General features: G+C 45.4%; 2 protein-coding genes across 2 annotated transcripts in view; one reads left to right on the forward strand and one right to left on the reverse strand.

Moving 5' to 3' along the window:
* Positions 1-19,189, reverse strand: part of PTPN14 (protein tyrosine phosphatase non-receptor type 14) — a 518,691-nt gene that overhangs the window by 349,780 nt on the left and 149,722 nt on the right. The gene's annotated exons all lie outside the window — the stretch shown is intronic.
* SMYD2 (SET and MYND domain containing 2) overlaps positions 5,209-19,189 on the forward strand; it is a 34,965-nt gene continuing 20,984 nt past the window's right edge. Inside the window, exons 1-2 of the mRNA XM_083433357.1 lie at positions 5,209-5,613; positions 13,221-13,284. Of these exons, the coding sequence (XP_083289483.1) occupies positions 5,432-5,613; positions 13,221-13,284 (246 nt within the window). The 5' untranslated portion in view covers positions 5,209-5,431. The remainder of the gene's footprint in view (positions 5,614-13,220; positions 13,285-19,189) is intronic.

A 19,189-nucleotide genomic window follows, 5' to 3' on the forward strand; every position in this document is an offset into this window, starting at 1 on the left:
GAAGCAGAATCAGCCAATCAGATGGGACTCATTGTGTAAATAATGTATATAAAGGCTTGAGGGGTTTTTTTTGGGGGGGGGGATTCAATCACTGTTTTACAAGCTGCAATATAGAGCATGAAATCACTGCAGGACTCCGAGTATATTTCAGAGTATTCCGCCATTCCATGCCATATTCAGATTTATTATAGGGTTCAACAAAAACAAAGAGGACCTTTCAGCCGCATGGTGTGTGGGGAAAAAATGTATTACATGAGGACAATAATAGCAAGTGGTGAGTTGTTTTTATTCTGTTAACTTGATGCCCGTGGCCACTCCACAACACAGCAGCTTCTGTCATGAAAATCCAAGAAAACTCAGATCATTACGGTTTGCCACCCAATGGCAGAAATGCACATAGAAAAGTGGCTGCAAAAGATGGGACACAGCTGAGTGAGCTGAATGCTTAGCCCGACTTCCATGTTTCCAGGTGGCTTGACCTCACCTCTCCCCCCCCCCCCAAGCATTGGTGCACTTAAATCCATTGCAAGTCATGCGCTTAAGGAAGCCTTAGTGCATAGGGTTGCATGGCAAGACTGCAGTCTTATGCATGCTTTAGGACTAAGTCCCATAGTGCCTGGATCTCAAACTGTGCTGTGCTTTCTGCCTTAGATAGAGCCTTCCAGCTTTCAAATATCACCTGGATTTCCATTTCTCCTTGCCACCAGCTCAAGTTCCTCCCAGACTCTCTTCACCCTTACGCATCCAGTATTTATTCTTTCCTCAGATCCCTGCTTTCCAGTGCTCCACCCACTCTCTTTCTATATCTAGAATATTTTATTCATTTGCAGTAAAACAGCATTGCTCAGTTTCAACAACACCTGCAGTGCTACATCTTTCTATTTATCACATTTAACGAGAAAAATTGAGCAGTGACACTGTCAAATAACTGAACCACCTACTCCATTCCCTCAGTCACCCTGACTCTAAGCTATGCCTGCTTCACACCCATCCAGCACATGCCTTTGGACTCTTTGCCACTTTGCTTCCTGGTCTCCTGTGATTTCCACTCACTCAGCTTCTCAGTCTCTACTGATGTAGCTCCTCCCAGTCCTGCGTCCCAGTGGGTTGACCTATTGCATTCTTCCCAGAAGTTGGACCTTTGTTCTCTCACCCACAGCAGTTGGAATGTTTGGGAGTGGGAACCTTCCATAGCCTTCTTTCGACATGCTCCCTGCCGCATGCAGTGAATGTGTGATGGGAGATCAGGATTGTGCCCACTAGCCATGCACACTGGTGTTGGCATATCCACTGGTCACAGCCTGTACATTTGGAGTAGCACGGAAGGGGAGCTAGGCTTGCACATTTGTTCACAGAATTTTTCCATGCAAGCAGGGTGTCTCAGCTAAATGCTGCCAGAGGCTTCGCTGCCACCAGAACCCTTAGCACACTACATAGTTGACAGAACAGTGCGACAGCTGTGGCCTTGCCACGCACATCTTCTATAGGGATGTGGCGTTAGAAGCAAAAGGTGACAAGTGTGACAATATTAGTTTGAATTCCTGCTTCCGCTTGCATGCTCATATGCAGATGAGATGCAGATTTTGCTATTCTTATGAGACTGTTTTCATAGGTTGGTGTTCCGAGAAATCCTTGTGGGCAGCGAGCAAGGCAGGCTACACATATCACAAGCAAATAATATATTTAATTCTAATGAGCTATAAACGCAGCTAATTGTAGCAGATTGGAGCCCCTTTGTTCATCTCGTGTTTTTAGCAAGGTCACATTGCTTAGCCCTGCTTATCCACGGCATGGTCCCAATTTCAAATTTATGTCTCTGTCAATTAAAGTCACTGATAGTTTATCAAACTGATGGCCCAGACAATTTGACACGAGTAATATCATTAGTGGTGTTTAAGTTGGTTTAATAGCATTAATGGAAATAGTAAACATTAACAGAAAAGCAGAATGACCCAATATCTCCCTTCATGGACAAGGTGTTTTTGTTGTTCTACTGTTCTGCTAATGCAGCTTGACAAATCTAATTTGTTTTGGGGGAAAGCCCTACAGACCCAGATGGCAGGGCAAGAGTGAGACCTCCACGTATTTCTCTACCCCCTAGAAATCAGTGCAATGTAGGAAGTTGAATGCCTCATCCCTTGTAGTGATTGCCAGTCACAGGCAAGTGTATCCCAGTACTCAGAAATCCCATTAAATTCAATGGGAACTAGTCAGTAGTGGTTCATGGAGCAGAGCCAACCTCTGGACACTGGTGTCACTGCAGCTCCTCTGAACAGGGATGGAGTAAGGTACAGTGGAGTTGGCCTTGGGGCAGTACCAGTGGGAGTGATAAGAGTGGCTCTGCCAACCCCAAGTTTGCCGTTGCCTGACCCCAACCCCGTCTAGGTAAGTTGCAGTGTTGGTAAGGTAGGTAAGTCAGCTAGGTAAGTCAGTGTTGGGGAGGTGGCTCTCTCTCACCACACCAAGAGCAACTGGAGCCAGTCCTAGTTAAGCATGCCTTAAGACTGCAGTCTTGCCACCCAGCCCTATGCGCCTAAGGTCCCTTAAGGCCACAAATTATAATGGATTCAAGTCGGCAAAGGATTGCACTGTTAAATTTCTCTGTCTGTAGGTGCTTTCAAGTCTGGTATGGGCCTACATGAAAGGGATGCGGGTGGCGCTGTGGTCTAAACCACAGAGCCTAGGGTTTGCCAATCAGGCCAGCGGTTCGAATCCCTGCAATGGGGTGAGCTCCTGTTGCTCAGTCCCTGCTCCTGCCAACATAGCAGTTTGAAAGCACATCAAAGTGCAGGTAGATAAATAGGTACCGCTCCGGCAGGAAGGTAAACACCGTTTCCATGCGCTGCACTGGTTCATCAGAAGTGGTTTAGTCATGCTGGCCACATGACCCGGAAGCTGTACACCGGCTCCCTCGGCCAGTAAAGTGAGATGAGCGCCGCAACCCCAGAGTCGTCTGTGACTGGACCTAATGGTCAGGGGTCCGTTTACCTTTACCTTTATGGGCCCAAATATGGCCCTGTCCCTCACTTTTCCTTAAAATAAATTGCACTTAATGTTTTAGCAGGACTGCATGCTGTAACAGTGAACAGCCAAAGTACTCTGCACATGGTGGGCCATGTTGTATTTTTCCCTTCATGGTGCACATTGCACCATGATTCAGGCAACCCGGGTTTGCCACATACACATCACAACCAGGGCCAAGAATGAGGGGGGAAAGCCTGTGGCTGCAGGTGGGATGTTTCCGTGAATTGGCCCATTGTGACACTTCAGAGAAGCTGGAACAGTTTCCATCTTCATTTACAGAGACTCGCTCTGACAAAGTTTGTGAACCTTCCTTCTGCATTAATGAAAGGAAGATGAGTCAATGATCTTGAGCTGTGCCCTTAGTGTGTCATACTTCAGCAGTACTTATTTAGCAAATCTTTCTTCTCATGCCTCCAGGCTACAGACTGCAGGTGTAGAATGCCCTCTGCTTACAGCCATGAAGGGTTTCTAACATGTTAAGATTTTTTCTGTGATTCATGTTTCACATTTACCTCCTGGGAATTATATCATTAAAAAAACCCACAAAACCTTCAGCTTGATTAAAATCTTTGGTTCTAAAAAGCATGTCCACATTGGAGTTTCAGAGCCTTAGCATATAATAAGAAATTGCAGATGCAATACTAGTAAAACGTATTGTGCTGAATGTGTTTTGGCTTGGGAAACCTTCAGATATTTGTTGGAATCAAACTCCCAGTGCACCCAATGGACAGGGGTGATGGAAGTTGTAGTCTATGGACACTTGGCAGTATCCAGAAATGACTACATCTTTGATAAGCTCTTGTGTCTCGAGTCTCCTCTGCCTTGCGGGATCTCTTTGGGAAAAGAGTAAAACCTACAAACAAATCCAGAGTGGAGTCCCTAAGAGTTAGATGATGCCTTGTACGCCTCCTTCCACCCACTCCTGCAGCCAAGCTGGTGCCAAATGTATTGCTTGGCTTATCTTTGGACCACATCAAGGAGGTCGGGGGGGGCGAATCTTGTCATCTGGGCAGCCCAGGACCTCCATACACACAACCCTGGCTTGCGCCCTGGGGAGGTCACTTCCATGTTGCCAATGCAGCGGTTTGGCTTCACCCTCGGAGGTGCACTCCATTGTCTCTGGAGACAGATGGATGCCAACAACAGTCCCCACCGGGGTGTGCTTGTTTCTGAGTAAAACATGCTTAGGACTGGAATTTAAAGACCTTTCATTTTGTACCACATAGCTGTGGGGGGAGCTTTTTAGTTTTAGCCAGGGCTTTTTTCCCCAAGCCAGGGTGCTCATCTCCAGAACTCTCAGGTGGGTGCCATTGCTAGTCTAAGAGAAGTACAGTGGTACCTCAGGTTAAGTACTTAATTCGTTCCAGAGGTCCGTACTTAACCTGAAACTGTTCTTAACCTGAAGCACCACTTTAGCTAATGGGGCCTCCTGCTGCCGCTGTGCCGCCAGAGCATGATTTCTGTTCTCATCCTGAAGCAAAGTTCTTAACCCGAGGTACTACTTCTGGGTTAGCGGAGTCTGTAACCTGAAGCGTATGTAACCCGAGATACCACTGTAGCTCATAGTGAGCTCCTCCGGCACCTCTTTTTCTAGAAAAACAGCACTGGTTTTAGCTTTTAGAATGGTTGTGCACTAAAAGAATTCTTTCAGCCCCAAAATGGAAACAAGAAGAAGTACCAACGAAAGAAGAGTGGCAGATGAAGATGATGGACTTTGCAGAACTGGCGAAGCTGACAGGAAATATCCGAAACCAGCATGATCACGTATTCCAAAAGGACTGGAGTAAATTTATACGATATTTGAAAGATTATAGTAAGCAATTAACATCACTAGCGTGACTTGTAATGGGAAACTTTCTACCTTTCTATATTTATTTAAATTTTGAGTCATTTTGTAAGGAGTGTAATTGGAACTGGAAAACGTGCCAACTGCCATGATATAAAGGTTAAATTTGATAGCCATGAGGCAACTTAAAAAGGAGAGAGACGACTTCTGAACCCTTCAAAGTCAAACGAAAGACCGTAAGAAGGGGGGGGGGGGTAGCAGAAGGGATTCGGCTTCCCGTCCAACCGAAAGCCTCCAGCGCCAGGGCCCGCCACCCCTCACCTCCGGGGCGCGTACCCGGGGTGCCGCGCAGCCAGCCGGACCCGCGTTGCCTCTAGGACCCAGCGGGCTCCCGGCGCGCTTTTCCCAGGGAGCCGGCCGCGGCCGCCACTGCTGCTGCTCCGGCTGCCCATGCCCATGTATGTGCTACGAGCTCTGGCTGGCCGGGGCCGGGCGCTGCGGGTGGCTGCTGCTGCTGCTGCTGCGCGCCATTAATAGCCACGGCACAGGCCGCCGCCACGACGGGGCTTGTGCCAAGAAGGAGGCGGCAGCGGCGGCGGCAGTGCCTGGCAGAGAGGAGCCATGAGCTCGGCGAGGAGTTCCGAGTCTCCGGCGCTGGAGCGTTTCCAGAGCCCGGGCAAAGGCCGGGGGCTGCGGGCGCTTCGCCGCTTCACCGTCGGGGAGCTGCTCTTCTCGTGCCCGGCCTACACGTGCGTGCTGACCGTCAACGAGAGGGGCAACCACTGCGAGTGCTGCTTCGCCAGGTACCGCCCGGCCTGCCTGCCTATACTGCCTGCCTGCCCGGCCGCTGCCCTTCGGCGCTCGCCCGTCCCCTGCCGGCGGAAGGGAGGAGGCCGAGCGGGAGGCACGAGAAGCGAGGGGGCAGGCGCTCGCCTTGGCGGCGCCCGCGAATTCCCCGCGGGTCCTAGCACCGGCGGCCCAGGGCGCGCTTCTCTGCGGAAGGGAAGGCCCTTCCCGGGCGACTGCTGGCGGAGGCCGGGCGCACGCGGGAGGAAGAGGGGCCGGGGCTCCTCCGGCTGGCCTGCCTGCCTGCTGCCTGGGCATCCAACAGCCTCCTGCCTCAGCCCCACATGGGACGCCCTCTCCCGCACCCCGAGACGTCATTCTGACTGCTGTGTGGCTTTGCCGATAGCCAGAGAGGCAGCAAACCCACAGGTGGAGAGGAGGATCTCTTCTTCCTGTCTGGGAAACCCGCTGCACCTGTTGGATTTCTGGCTGCCCTTCAGCTGTCTCCCAGGGGACTCGAAAGTGGGATGGGTGGGGGGGATTAGAGGAGGCTTTACACGTGTCCAGGGGGTGTCGATGCTCAATAGCTGGATCCAGGGCTGAAAATGGCAAAGCTGTGATTCAAAGGAAGCCATGCTTATCTTCAACTGTCCTTCAGAAAGAGCATGCATCCTTCTTTCTTTGTAGTTTGAGCCGTCAACTAAAATTCGCAACATCTCTGGACAGTAAAGGAATAGAGAAAGGATTATCCGGCAGTAGATCATTTAATCTGGTAAAGTTAGTTGAATTAAGATCTTTCTACGCAGTTAGCCTGAGCTTAGTTAGATTTAGGTAGGCCTAACTAAGCCCACTGAAATCAAGCAGTTTAGGGACATCTTGCTCTGCGTATGTTCAGGTGGTTGGTTGCCTCTTAAAACCAATTACGTTCCTTCCTGGCACTGTTACACTGGCATAAAAAGATGTGGTCTCCTCCAGTGTGATTTATAATTGGCATGGAATATTGTGCAAGTTATCTCTTCCTTGTTAAGAAAAGCAAAACTGAGGCTGAGTTCGGATGCCCCGTGAAGGTTTGAAATCTGTACATGCTATACCTTTAAAGCACATTCGAAACACATTTCTTTCCTCAAAGAGTTCTGGGCACTGTAGTTCATTAGATGTTGCTGGGAATTGTAACTCTGTGAGGGGCAAACTACAATGCCCAGAATTCTTTGAGAGAAAGAATGCATTTCAAATGTGTTTTAAAAGATATAATGTGTACACAGCCATGGTTGTTTAGCTAAGCCATGGTTTATGTTACCTCTGAACCCAAGGTGCTGTTTGTGACTGACATACCAGGATCTGAAACTTCAATTTGGAAGCTTGTTTGCAGATGAGCTTGTGCTAACTTTGGTTTGTGATTATGACTGAATTCATGGAAAAGTAGCAAACCATTGGTCCACTTTATGAAATGGCAGTTGCATCATGGGAATGAAGTTTTCTTTTCCTTGAGAGGCTATCGCACCGTGGGTATAGGAGTAAACGTGGACCTTTGTAGCTGAGCGAGGAAGGAAAAAGACAGCGAAGAAACACCTCTAAACATGATTTGTCTGCTATATGTCTCAAAAGATCAAACCATGTTTTGGGTTCTTATCTATAGCTAGCACAAGCCATGGTTTCACATTACATCTGAATCCAGCCTGAGCCTGGCACAGCGGGCCCTGGAGGTGGCTGGTGTATAGAAAGAATAGGCAGTAATCTTGGCAGGCAGAAATACCGCAGTCATCGCATGCAAGCTTACAGCTGTCATGGAATCATGTTGGAGTTTCAAGACCTACAGTTTCAAACAGGTGTATCTCTAAGAGAGATTGCTTGCAGAGGCCTCAGTATATTTCATCAGAGTCCTTTGGGTTCTGATATGCTGTAGAGTCTCCTGCAAGCATACTGTGGCACTGTAACTCTTCAAGATTGTTTTACCCCAGGCACTTTATATTACAGTCGTAGTAATAATAAGAATCCACAAACACCCATGTATGCATTGCAGCAGGAGGACTAGAAGACCGTCAAGGTCTCTTCCAACTCTGCAATTCTGTGAGTCTATGGTTCAATGTCCTGAGGATCCCTAATCATTTAGTGTTAAAGGTAATATCAGAGTTGTGTTATAATGTCCACTTTATAGAGGTCAGAATTAGGAACATCATATTTTGTTTTAGAGAGTCTGTCACTCAGGTCTTCTGATGGGTCGTGTGGCTGTGTAAGTTCAAATGGAATACAATTCCATGCTCAGGCACTCTAAATCTGGCACCAAGAAAACAGATTCTGCCATCTGTATAAATTATTCAAAAAAGAGAGAGAAGAAAGCACAATTCTGCCCTTTTTCATAGAACTGTAGAGTTGGAAGGGCCATCTAGTTCAACCCCCTGCAATGCAGAACTCGAACCTAAGACTAAGAGACTCATGCTCTACCAACTGAGCTATCCTAAATTCAGTCTCTTTTTTTGTTTTGTTACTTTGCATAAATCATTCTGTTTTTGCCAATCGTGGGGTGGATGAAGACACGTGCCAGCTCCATTTCAGCCACATCTCTCGCTTCTCAGATTTCATCAGGGATTGCTCACATGCTTTCAAGAGCAACCGTGTCATCATAAGAGCTGCAAACTTGATTCATTTCATATACCAACTTCATGCCCTCCACCCAAATCATCGAATCATAGAGTTGGAAGGGACCCTGAGGATAATGTAGCCCAACCTCCTGCAATGCAGGAATATGGAGCAATTCAGGAGTTTGTAGCTGTCCCATACCTATTTATCTATCGGGGGAAATCTTTAGCTTTCCTTCCAAACTGTGCTTAAGAGCTCCCTGAATGGGGGTTCGTTAATCCAGTCTCTTACAGCATTAACATGCTCCTAGGTGGAATTTCCTGTGCCTATGGTTTTGCTAGCATTGACAAAGGCTATGCTAATTGGATGCAATGTTTGTAATATTTGCCATGGAATGGTATCATGGCTGTTGTCATAAAATGGTAGATTGATATTTATGTTCTGCTTTGTATTCTTAACTTCTGGATTTCAGGAGTGAAGTGAAACTGATTTGACCCTTTCCTTTCTTTCTGCCTGTCAAAAGTTTGATAACTTTAACTAGTACATTTTCTTTCTATTGGATATCACATATCTTTTCCATCTAGGGTAGCGGTTAAATGGTAACAAAATATATGACTTAAAACAAATGTTGCTCCCAATAAACATGCATCCTCTGGAGGAGTTAACTGTATCAAAAGATAAATTAACACACAGTATCCTTAAAAGTATTTTGTTAAGCTATTCTCATGGGCCACATAATGTGATATTTTATTATACAGTATCTTATTTATAAAATACTTGAAATGGCTGGGTGCTGTACCAAAATAACACCAGTCCTGCCCTCAATATGAGAGTTTTGCAGACACACTATAAATAGAAAAAGAACTGCGGAGGAAATAAAAATAATAAAATATTCATATACTGTATAAACTTGTTATTTTGACCCCTAAACGCTTTAGGTAAAGGTAAAGGGACCCCTGACCATTAGGTCCAGTTGTGACTGACTCTGGGGTTGCGGCGCTCATCTCGCTTTACTGGCCAAGGGAGCCAGCGTAGAGCTTCCGGGTCATGTGGCCAGCATGACTAAGCCGCTTCTGGCAAACCAGAGCAGCGCACGGAAACGCCGTTTACCTTCCCGCCAGAGCGGTACCTATTTATCTACTTGCACTTTGACATGCTAACCTAAACGCTTTAGGAGCATTATTATTACTTACTTTATCTGTATATGGAATAGTTCATGGTTCTTTCATATTACTAATGGAGGCAACGTTGCATATAATATCAAAATATTGACGTGAGCCTCAGGCTTATGTACTCGCCCCTTCCCCTCTCTTCCTCCAGTGCAACCATGAAGAGGAGATTGGAAACCTTCTGTTTTAGATTAACTGCAGTTTAGTGCATTGTCCAAACTCCTAACTGTGGATGGCAGAAATCTTAATTATGGCTGGTAGGGTGGGGAACCTAGATTAGTAGATTATGGCTTGAAGTTGTCTTTCCACTAACCATCGTTAAGTTGAACCAGTGTTTGTGCTGATTCTGATTGCATTACAAACCATGGTTAGCCTAAATTAGAAGTGAAAGTGCCTGATCTTCCTGCAGCTGCAGTGGAGGTGGAGGTGCATTTTGTTGTCCCAAGACTCAAGGTAAAGGTACCCCTGCCCATACGGGCCAGTCTTGACAGACTCTAGGGTTGTGCGCCCATCTCACTCAAAGAGGCCAAGGGCCAGCGCTGTCCGAAGACACTTCCGGGTCACGTGGCCAGCGTGACATCGCTGCTCTGGCGAGCCAGAGCCACACACGGAAACGCTGTTTACCTTCCCGCTAGTAAGCGGTCCCTATTTATCTACTTGCACCCAGGGGTGCTTTCGAACTGCTAGGTTGGCAGGCGCTGGGACCGAACAGCGGGAGCGCACCCCGCCGCGGGGATTCGAACCGCCGACCTTTCGATCGGCAAGCCCTAGGCACTGAGGCTTTAACCCACAGCGCCACCCGCATCCCTGTCCCAAGACTCACTAATGTCCAAAAGGCTCTCCAGGTGATTTACTTCTTCATCAAAGATGAGGTGCATTTAGTACATCAAAAACTATTCCTTTGCTGCCGGAAGGGGTGGTGGTGGACTAGATCCCTTAGGATCCCTTATTATTCTTTGTTGGATTGTAGCCAAATAAGGTTTACTCAGAGTAGAAGCATGTTAATGAACCTAAGTTACTCATGGCTGCATTTTCTTGCTATACATAATGTACAAATTGCGAGGTATTTGCTGGAGAATTATCAGTTTGACTCATTAAGTCTATAAGAACATATATGCTTTATTTAACTGCCAATTTTCAATGTAAGAGGTGGGGGGTTTGGCCTTAGAGCTCTTGACAAAAAGAACATCATGAGCTTTTCTCTCATGCTGTAATTATTTGATGGTTTTAATAATAATGTAACAAAAAAGGAAAAGGTAAAGGGACCCTTGACCATTAGGTCCAGTCGCGGACGACTCTGGGGTTGCGGCGCTCATCTCGCTTTACTGGCCGAGGGAGCCAGCGTACAGTTTCCGGGTCATGTGACCAGCATGACTAAGCCGCTTCTGGCGAACCAGAGCAGCACATGGAAACACTGTTTACCTTCCCACCAGAGCGGTACCTATTTATCTACTTGCACCTCGTGCTTTCGAACTTCTAGGTTTGCAGGAGCAGGGACTGAACAACAGGAGCTCACCCCATCGTGGGGATTCGAACCGCTGACCTTCTGATCAGCAAGCCCTAGGCTCTGTGGTTTAACCCACAGTGCCACCCACATCCCTTATAATAATTTCACACACCCCTCCCCCAAAAAACCAAGTAATATTGTTAGAAGGTTCCCCAAGAGGCAAGAGGTTCCAGTGCTTACCTGGGTCTTTCTTTGGAGAAGAGAACACTGGGGACTTCTGATGGTTTTCTAACATCTTCTAATAATTCGAAGATCTAATAATTCTATTACCAGCATAAGGAAGTAGTAGAGCATAGTTAACTAGTAGAGCATAGGCAGTAATATCCCTGAACATCAATTGCTGGCAATCCCAAATGGGGAGAGTGCTCTTCCTCCAAGGACTTTCTATAGGCATTTGGTTGGCCACCGCTAGAGCAAGCCTTTGGCCTGATCCAACAGGCTCTTCTTGTGTTTACAAAATGGCACACTCTCACCAGGCATGAAAATTATCATGTCTCATTGGATCTACTGTGCACCCCAATATTCTTTTCAGTCTTTAGCTAACTCTGCCTCCGTATCTCTTTCTGCCTCCAAACTGCCCTTTATTCATATGCACCCGGCTCACTCTCCTTGGCTGTTTGCCCCAAGCCTTCTTTTCTTTTTTCTTTTTTTATTCCATTGTAATTATGATCCCCAGAACAACAGAATTGTTACACACTTCCCCAAGATGCTTTTCAGCCTTTAGTCTTCATTTTCTTTATTTGTTAACAAGATATAAAAATGCCTCTAGGCGACGTACAGAAAAACACAAACCTTAAAATCACCAGTAAAACCAGATGTTTAAAGCAAGTTGGCTTAAAAAATTGCAAAAATTGAATCGTCGGTTTTATAATTTACATTATATTAAAATACATGTCATGGGTAGGCTTGCTGAAAGAGAAAGTATGATCAAGGTACCTGTCAAACCTTGATGGCTTTGTCATTCACAACTTTGCACCAGGACTATTAAGAAATGTTATTAATACAGTCATACCTTGGAAGTCAAGTGGGATCCATTCTGGAAGTCCGTTAGACTTCCAAAACGTTTAAAAATCAAAGCACCGTTTCTGATTGGCTGCAGGAAGCTCCTTCAGCTTCCAAAAAGAGTTTGCAAACCAGAACAGTCACTTTCATGGTTGCAATGTTCAGGAGCCAAAACGTTCAGGAACTAAGGTGTTCGAAAACCAAGGTACAACTGTACCCTACTGTGAAATCCCAGACTGTGCTCAGACACTGCTTTCAAGGCAAACTCATAGCGATAGTCCAACCCGCAGTAGCCTAACAGCTGTCTTGCTACAATATCTTAAGTTTAAGTTGAGATGCTTGTGGGGCACTGTTTCGTAAATATATCTGGGAGGTTGCTTGGCTGTGACCATAGGGAGATCCCTATGACGGCACTCAGGTGTAATGTGTTGCATTGCAGTATATAGCACAGTAGGTTTGCTGCAATGCAGCGTGCTCTGGAACTGAGCTCGAGAACTTCCTCTTGCAGCCACTGTGTAGAGGTGTCCCAAAGGAGATGACGTTTATGTATTAAAAAAACAGCTTCGCAGTTTATCCATTGTATAGAAAACTGTGCTCAGAAAGAGGACCGCTAATTTAGTGCCTTGGTTGCAGAAAACTCAGCATGTTAAATAACTTTCTCTAGCATTTACGGCTTCAGGGACTGGGGCTGTTACGATTGTTTTCTTTTATGTAAGCACGCCCCAGTGTTAAATAGACACAAAAAAAGGGAGCCTTTGAGCTTCTCCGCAAATTAGCAGATTAAACAAAGTATATTACTTTTATTTGCCAAGAAGCAAATTATATCACCGTGCCTGTTAGATTCAGTCATTTGCAGTGTGCACAATGCAATTAAAGTGATAACTGTGAGCTCCAGGGATAGCTCTTTCTTTTTATATGATAGCTTGACAAACTCATGCTCGAAGAGGAGAGGAAAAGGCTGGTGCACAGAACCACTTTTTCATGTTTAGAAGTGAATATAATTGAATCCTCCCCCCTGGTTTACAGGATAATTCCTCTCTCCAGCCCACCCCCCAGTTTAAGAACAGTTATAAGACACCATCTGAGATCTTGCATGATAGCTCAGTTGGTAGAGCATGAGACTCTTAGCCTCAGGGTCATGGGTTCGAATACCATGTTGAGCAAAAGATTCCTGCATTGCAGGGGGTTGGACTAGATGACCCTTGTGGTCCCTTTCAACTCTACAATTCTATGATTCAGTGACCATATGGGTCCCATGCCTATTGACCAGGTCAGCTTCTGCATGCTGGAATGCTAATGGCCATAGTATTTTTATTAAATGATTGTCACCGGAGAGGCATGACAATTGTGTGCGTTGTCTCTTTTTAAGGAAAGAAGGCTTGTCCAGGTGTGGAAGATGCAAGCAGGCTTTTTACTGCAACGTAGAATGCCAGGTGAGTGTCACAGGAACCATGATGGGCAAAAAAGCGCATTGCTTCTATTTTATTCCAAATGTTTTCATACCATCCTTCAATCTAAAAAAAAATGTCCAGGGCAGTTTACAATGGGTACCATATTTTTCGCTCTTTAAGACGCACCAGACCACAAGACGCACCTAGTTTTTGGAGGAGGAAAACAAGAAAAAAAATATTCTGAATCTCAGAAGCCAGAACAGCAAGAGGGATCGCTGCGCAGTGAAAGCAGCAATCCCTCTTTCTGTTCTGGCTTCTGGGATAGCTGCACAGCCTGCATTCGCTCCATAAGACGCACACGCATTTCCCCTTACTTTTTAGGAGGGAAAAAGTGAGTCTTATAGAGCAAAAAATACGGTAAATAGCAAGGATTTATGGATTCAAATGGGTTCTTAGCTGAGAGAGGAAAGGAGTTTGCTGCCGAGGGTCGGTGCCACTGTGGAATCATAGCCGTGGCCTGAATAATTCTAGGAATTTTGAAATTGCCATAATGAGTCACAGAGGATCATCTGTGCTGGGTCATAGTATCGCTGAACCATTAGATTAGTAGACTGCTACATGGCCCTAATTGCTTCAGAAGCTTCTGCCTGCTTTAAACATACCAGATGGCTTAACGTTATTTCACTAAGCTGGTGAGGAAGCTTGTGCCTAGCTGAGCAATCAGAAATAAAGGCTGGATTTAGCTTTTGCGGGGAAAGAATCTGTTTACAAATGTACAGTCACCGCTGCTGCTGCTGCTAATAATAATAGTGTGCTTAGAAACCAACTGTGCTTTCACTTGGTTAGTCATATGCATTCATTACAGGGGCAAAGGAAGCTGCAAGTAGACCCATTTAGAGTAATTAACAGTTAGTGGGGGTAAAACTTTAATGCACAAAAGCAAAGGCCTCTAACCTTATTAAGTGTTTCTTTCCCTTGCTACTCTGGCACTTACCCACCTGGGATCATTAATAAAAACCCCAGGGTTGCGTTTGTCATTTCTGAAGTGTGTTTGGTGTTCTAGTCCTCTGAGCTAATTCAGGGGGTGAGGACCTTTTTTTTCAGATCGAGAGATATACTTTCTATGGAAACATCTGGCGGGTAGGGAGGGCATGCTAGCAGCGGGCAGGGCAAGAGGCAAAAGAGGTCCAAACAATGGATGTAAATGCTACTTTTGCACAGTAAACATCTTTGTCTACATGCTCTCACACACCTCTACTCTCCATCTAGGCAAGCAAGAGGCATTATCTCAGATAAAGGGCACATTCAAGCCCAGCGAAAACACTTCACTTTACTTTTTCTTTGTACGGTAGTCTAGGTTCTGTACACACCACTCTCTATCCTTCATCCAGACAAGAAAGAGTGATTCTCAAGCATTCAAGGACACATTCCAGGCGAAAACACTCCAGGAGGCTGTGAGGCAAGGCCGGCGAGGGGCGTGGCCTGGGTTAGAGGGCATGGCTCAAGAGGGCGGAGTCCCAGGAGCCAGATAAAGATTCCTGCGGGGCCACATTGGAGCTAATCCACACAGCCATTTTTGAGGTTAGAAACATCACCGGGATGTAAATTAGTTGTTGGAAGGTGTCGCTATATGAAAAGGTTGCACAGGTTACTTGATAGTGCTCTATCTACCTCAGAAAGGGTTGTCATGTGAACAGTTAGTCATATTTTATTTTTGCCAACTCCCCCCCCTCCCAATATTATGGCACCAAATTGAATATTTATGACTAATGCAGCATTTTCATCCTGTCTTTTTGGTGCAAAAAGGGCAGGTGGCGTCGTCTTTAAAATTACCCATTTGAAACAAAACAAAGAGCTGAAATCATATTCTGTGTTCAGAATATATCACCCTCCCCCCTTTTTTTCTGCTGCTGTTTTCCCCACTGTAGAGACATTGGCCTTGACATACATATTTGCCCCTTTGCTTTCAATGCAGAAATATGCATTTTGACTGATTTCACCAGCCTCTTCATGGATCAGGTGGGAACTGAAGCCATATTTCCAAGTCCTGCCAGTATGGTCAGAATCAGCTAGTTTTAGCTAAGCAGGCATGCTCCTCTCTCCTTAATTGTGTGTGTGTGTGTGTCCCCTGAATGTGCTGCCCATCATTTTCACTAGCTGATCCAAATAATTATTCATTTTAAGAGAATTGGAGGAGAATAGGAGAGAGGAAGCTGATACTCAGGAGTGGAGAAAAAACCTCATATCCACTGGCCAAATGTGGCCCTCCAAGTCATTCCTTCTGGCCCTCAGGACTTGCCCTAGCTAGGAAATGTGTGGCTATCCCCAATGCCGTGAACTCCCATCAGCTCCAGCCAACACGGCCCAGTAGTCAGAGATGATGGGAGTTGGAGTTCTGGGCCATACATTCCCAAACCCCGAGTTACAGGCTGTCCTACGTTCCTGCACTTGCCTGCTCAAGGTGAGTGCTTCCCACGGCGCCTGCAAGGCAGTTGTAACAAAGCAGCCTTCCAAGAATGAAGGGTTCTTCTATCAGGCCCTCTGGACATTAAAAAGTTGCAGGAGAGTTGAGATTTATATTCAGGTCTTAAGATGTGCAATTATATAATGATTTCATAAAGCCCTTCCTTCGGGTCATCATGTGCGATGTAATGCTTTATTCAATAGGACTTCAAGAGACTTGATCTTTATATTTTGAACATACCAGTATTGATCGTGCCTTTTTCATCACAGTGTATGAAATGCTTACGGGGTTTTTTTGCTCCTCACTTGGTAGAATGCTTCTCTTCAGCATTTGGGGGCTTCTTCCAAAGTACTGTAAGAACATTGGCAACACCGAATTCTTTTTCAAAGTTACCTTCAAGCATTGTGTTCCTTAGAACCTAGTCTCTGCTGACTCTACGTGCTGCACAGACAATCTGTATCACATTTTCATCTTTATCTTCTTCAAAGACTTTGGGTGGTGGGGTTGGTTTTTTTTAGGTGTTTTTTTTTTAGTGGCTCAGCAATTCTGTTTTGCAGCCGAGAAGGGCATTGGGGCCTTGATATTGAACTTGTAGGACTCTTTTGTATAGCAAATGTTTCCCTTTCGTACCTCCATGAAAATGCATGCTCTTTGCTTTGGTTTTCTTCACATTACACAGTCAACCCTTACATTTTCTCTAAACTAAAACATCCCAAATGCTGCAACTTTTCCCATCCCATTTTGGTTGAGCTTTCTTTTCTTTCATTTGCATCGTGGTGGTCTTGATAGGAGAACTAGCTTGATATCTCGTTGGTTCCATTCTGCCTTTCACAATTGACGGATCAAAGCTGGCTAACAACCCCAATTGAATTCAGATAACATGCACAGCTATTTATCTAAAATAGTAACAATAAATTTTGGGTCAAAGGAGCATTAGACCTAGTGCCATCTTCTTTTTATTCCACCTCAGAAACTGGCTGTTAACAGCACTGTAGATAAGTACTTTGAGAGGGCAGCATTTTACAAGTGTAGATATGATGAACTAAGTATTGGGGACACAGGCTGTTTTTTCCTACTATAAAACACCTCTATTCAATTCTTAATAAGTTGAGGTCAGCTAATTATAGTGGATGCAGCCCTTTATTTGTCTTTTTTCTCTTTCAATGTTTGAAGAAGCTCTCAAAAGAAAAGAAAACAAAATGGGAAAGGGGGTGGGAGGTTCTTTTCCAACCATTTTGTGCTTCCACTAATATGTCTGTTAACTTCCTCAAGAGGCCACCTTGACAGATAATGTGGGTAGTTTTGGTTCTTTGTTTTTAAAGAGAATCAAAATATTCAGAAGTGATAATAGAAGCATTCAGTGAATTTGTTGCCTGGCATAGTCATTTACTAAAATGCTTGTGCCTTTGTGTGGCAAATAAAAAGACCCCAGGGTATGACTTACCTTTAAAAAAATATATGCACAAGTAAATAGGTAAAGGGACCCTTGACCATTAGGTCCAGTCACGGACGACTGGGGTTGTGGCACTCATTTCGCTTTACTGGCCAAGGGTGCCAGCGTACAGTCATGTGACCAGCATGACTAAGCCACTTCTGGTGAACCAGAGCAGCACACCGAAACGCCGTTTACCTTCCCACCGGAGCGCTACCTATTTATCTACTTGCACTTTGTGCTTTCGAACTGCTAGGTTGGCAGGAGCAGGGACTGATCAACGGGAGCTCACCCCGTTGCAGGGATTCGAACCGCCGACCTTCTGATCGGCAAGCCTTAGGCTCTGTGGTTTAACCCACATGTATTAAATCCTCATAATATTGATAGACCCTGTAGGAAAGCTTTTAAATGACAGGCCAATCCTGTAGATCAGGGATGGCAAACCTATAGATGCTGTTGCGCCTCAACTCCCATCAGCCTCAGCAAGCTTGGTAGGGAGGTTTAAAGCAGGTTTTCCAACTGTGCAAACTCCTTTTCAGACATCCCCCCCCCTCCCACAAAAAAGCTCCAAATGAACACAAAGCCTGCTTAGCTCCTTGCTTATACAGTGGTACTTCGGTTTTCAAATGTAATACGTTCTGGAAGACCATTTGGCTTCCAAAACATTCGAAAACCGAGGTGCAAAGGGCAGCCTGCAGTTTCAATGGAGAAAACTGGAAAAAAAACCGCAGCAGAATCCATTCGACTTCCCATGCACATTCGAAAATGAAAGCGTTTACTTCCGGGTTTTCGGCTTCCGAAAACCGCAATATTTGGCTTCCAAGATGCTTGAGAACCGAGGTACCACTGTATTAGTGATGGTTTCTGCATAGCAGTGAGCAGTTCTTACCTGCTATACACAGATAATTCACTTATGAATCTGCCTTAGGCATGCGCACACACACACACACACTCAGAGTACGTTATGTGTATTTGCAAGGATGTGACAAAGCATTACCTGCCCGGAGATGACAGAAAAGAAAAGGAGGTTCTGCTTAAAAAGGTGGCTTGGTTAAATATGGTTTGGGCAGTTTAAGTATTGAAGCAGAGCACATTATATAAAATGTGTGCATGGTGTTCCTCAGGTATCTGATCTACCTCCCCTATTTTCCAATGGCACATTTTTCAACTGCACAGTTTCCCCTCAACACTACATTTTGCATCCAGTTGCGTAAAAAACCTTGCCAGCAAGCATGGCTGAGGGCCAAGGATGATGGGAGTTGTAGTTCAGCAGTGTTGCACGGCCCCAGATTCCCCACCCCTGCTGTAGGTTCAGTTGTGGTGAATAAGTAAGGGCGCATTCAGATGTGGGGAATCTTGCACTGGTTTTCCCGACTGTAATGCTGGTTCTTTGGTTCCTTTTCTGGTGTTCCTTTCATGCTGTCGAACCAGCTGTGTTATGTGGCTTTTTGACTGATTTGCTATTTTTCATCCACACCAGTGAGTGTGATGTGTCACAACAACGAATGGACAGCGTCACTACTCCCCCACTCTTTCCGCACATCTGTACTTCTGTTCCATTATGAGTCACCCATGAAAATGGCAAAAAAAGAACTGTATGCTGGTGTACAGCTCCAAATTTACTCCCATGAGTTTTCCAGGTTAAGGGGACAGCAAACTGGGTTTTTTTCTGGACTCAAATAACACAGGAATGAGCGCTGAACATGCATTACATTCCATTGGTTTTCTGTGTCATGTGAAAGCTCATGTGGAAACCAACTCTTAGGGAAACTTGGCGGGGGGGGGGGGAATGGAATAATACAGTGTGAACAAACCTTTCAGAAAGGTGAGAATCACACTTTTCTGTATAAGTGGCATTCTTCTTATCCTCAGGGCTGCAAAGCTAGGTTGCCAACCTAATTTTGAAGAACTAAACAGAACAGAAATAAGGAGAATGGCAATCAGAAATGTAAATTCACCTCCCCTCCCCTGGGCCACAATTCTGCTTTTTATATAATGTCAAGGGTTGATTGAGTCTAATTTTTCACACTTGAGAGCACCAGTTTTATGAA

This window comes from Podarcis tiliguerta (assembly GCF_965153285.1).
Source record: "Podarcis tiliguerta genome assembly, chromosome: 3".
In the NCBI taxonomy this organism is placed as follows: domain Eukaryota; kingdom Metazoa; phylum Chordata; class Lepidosauria; order Squamata; family Lacertidae; genus Podarcis; species Podarcis tiliguerta.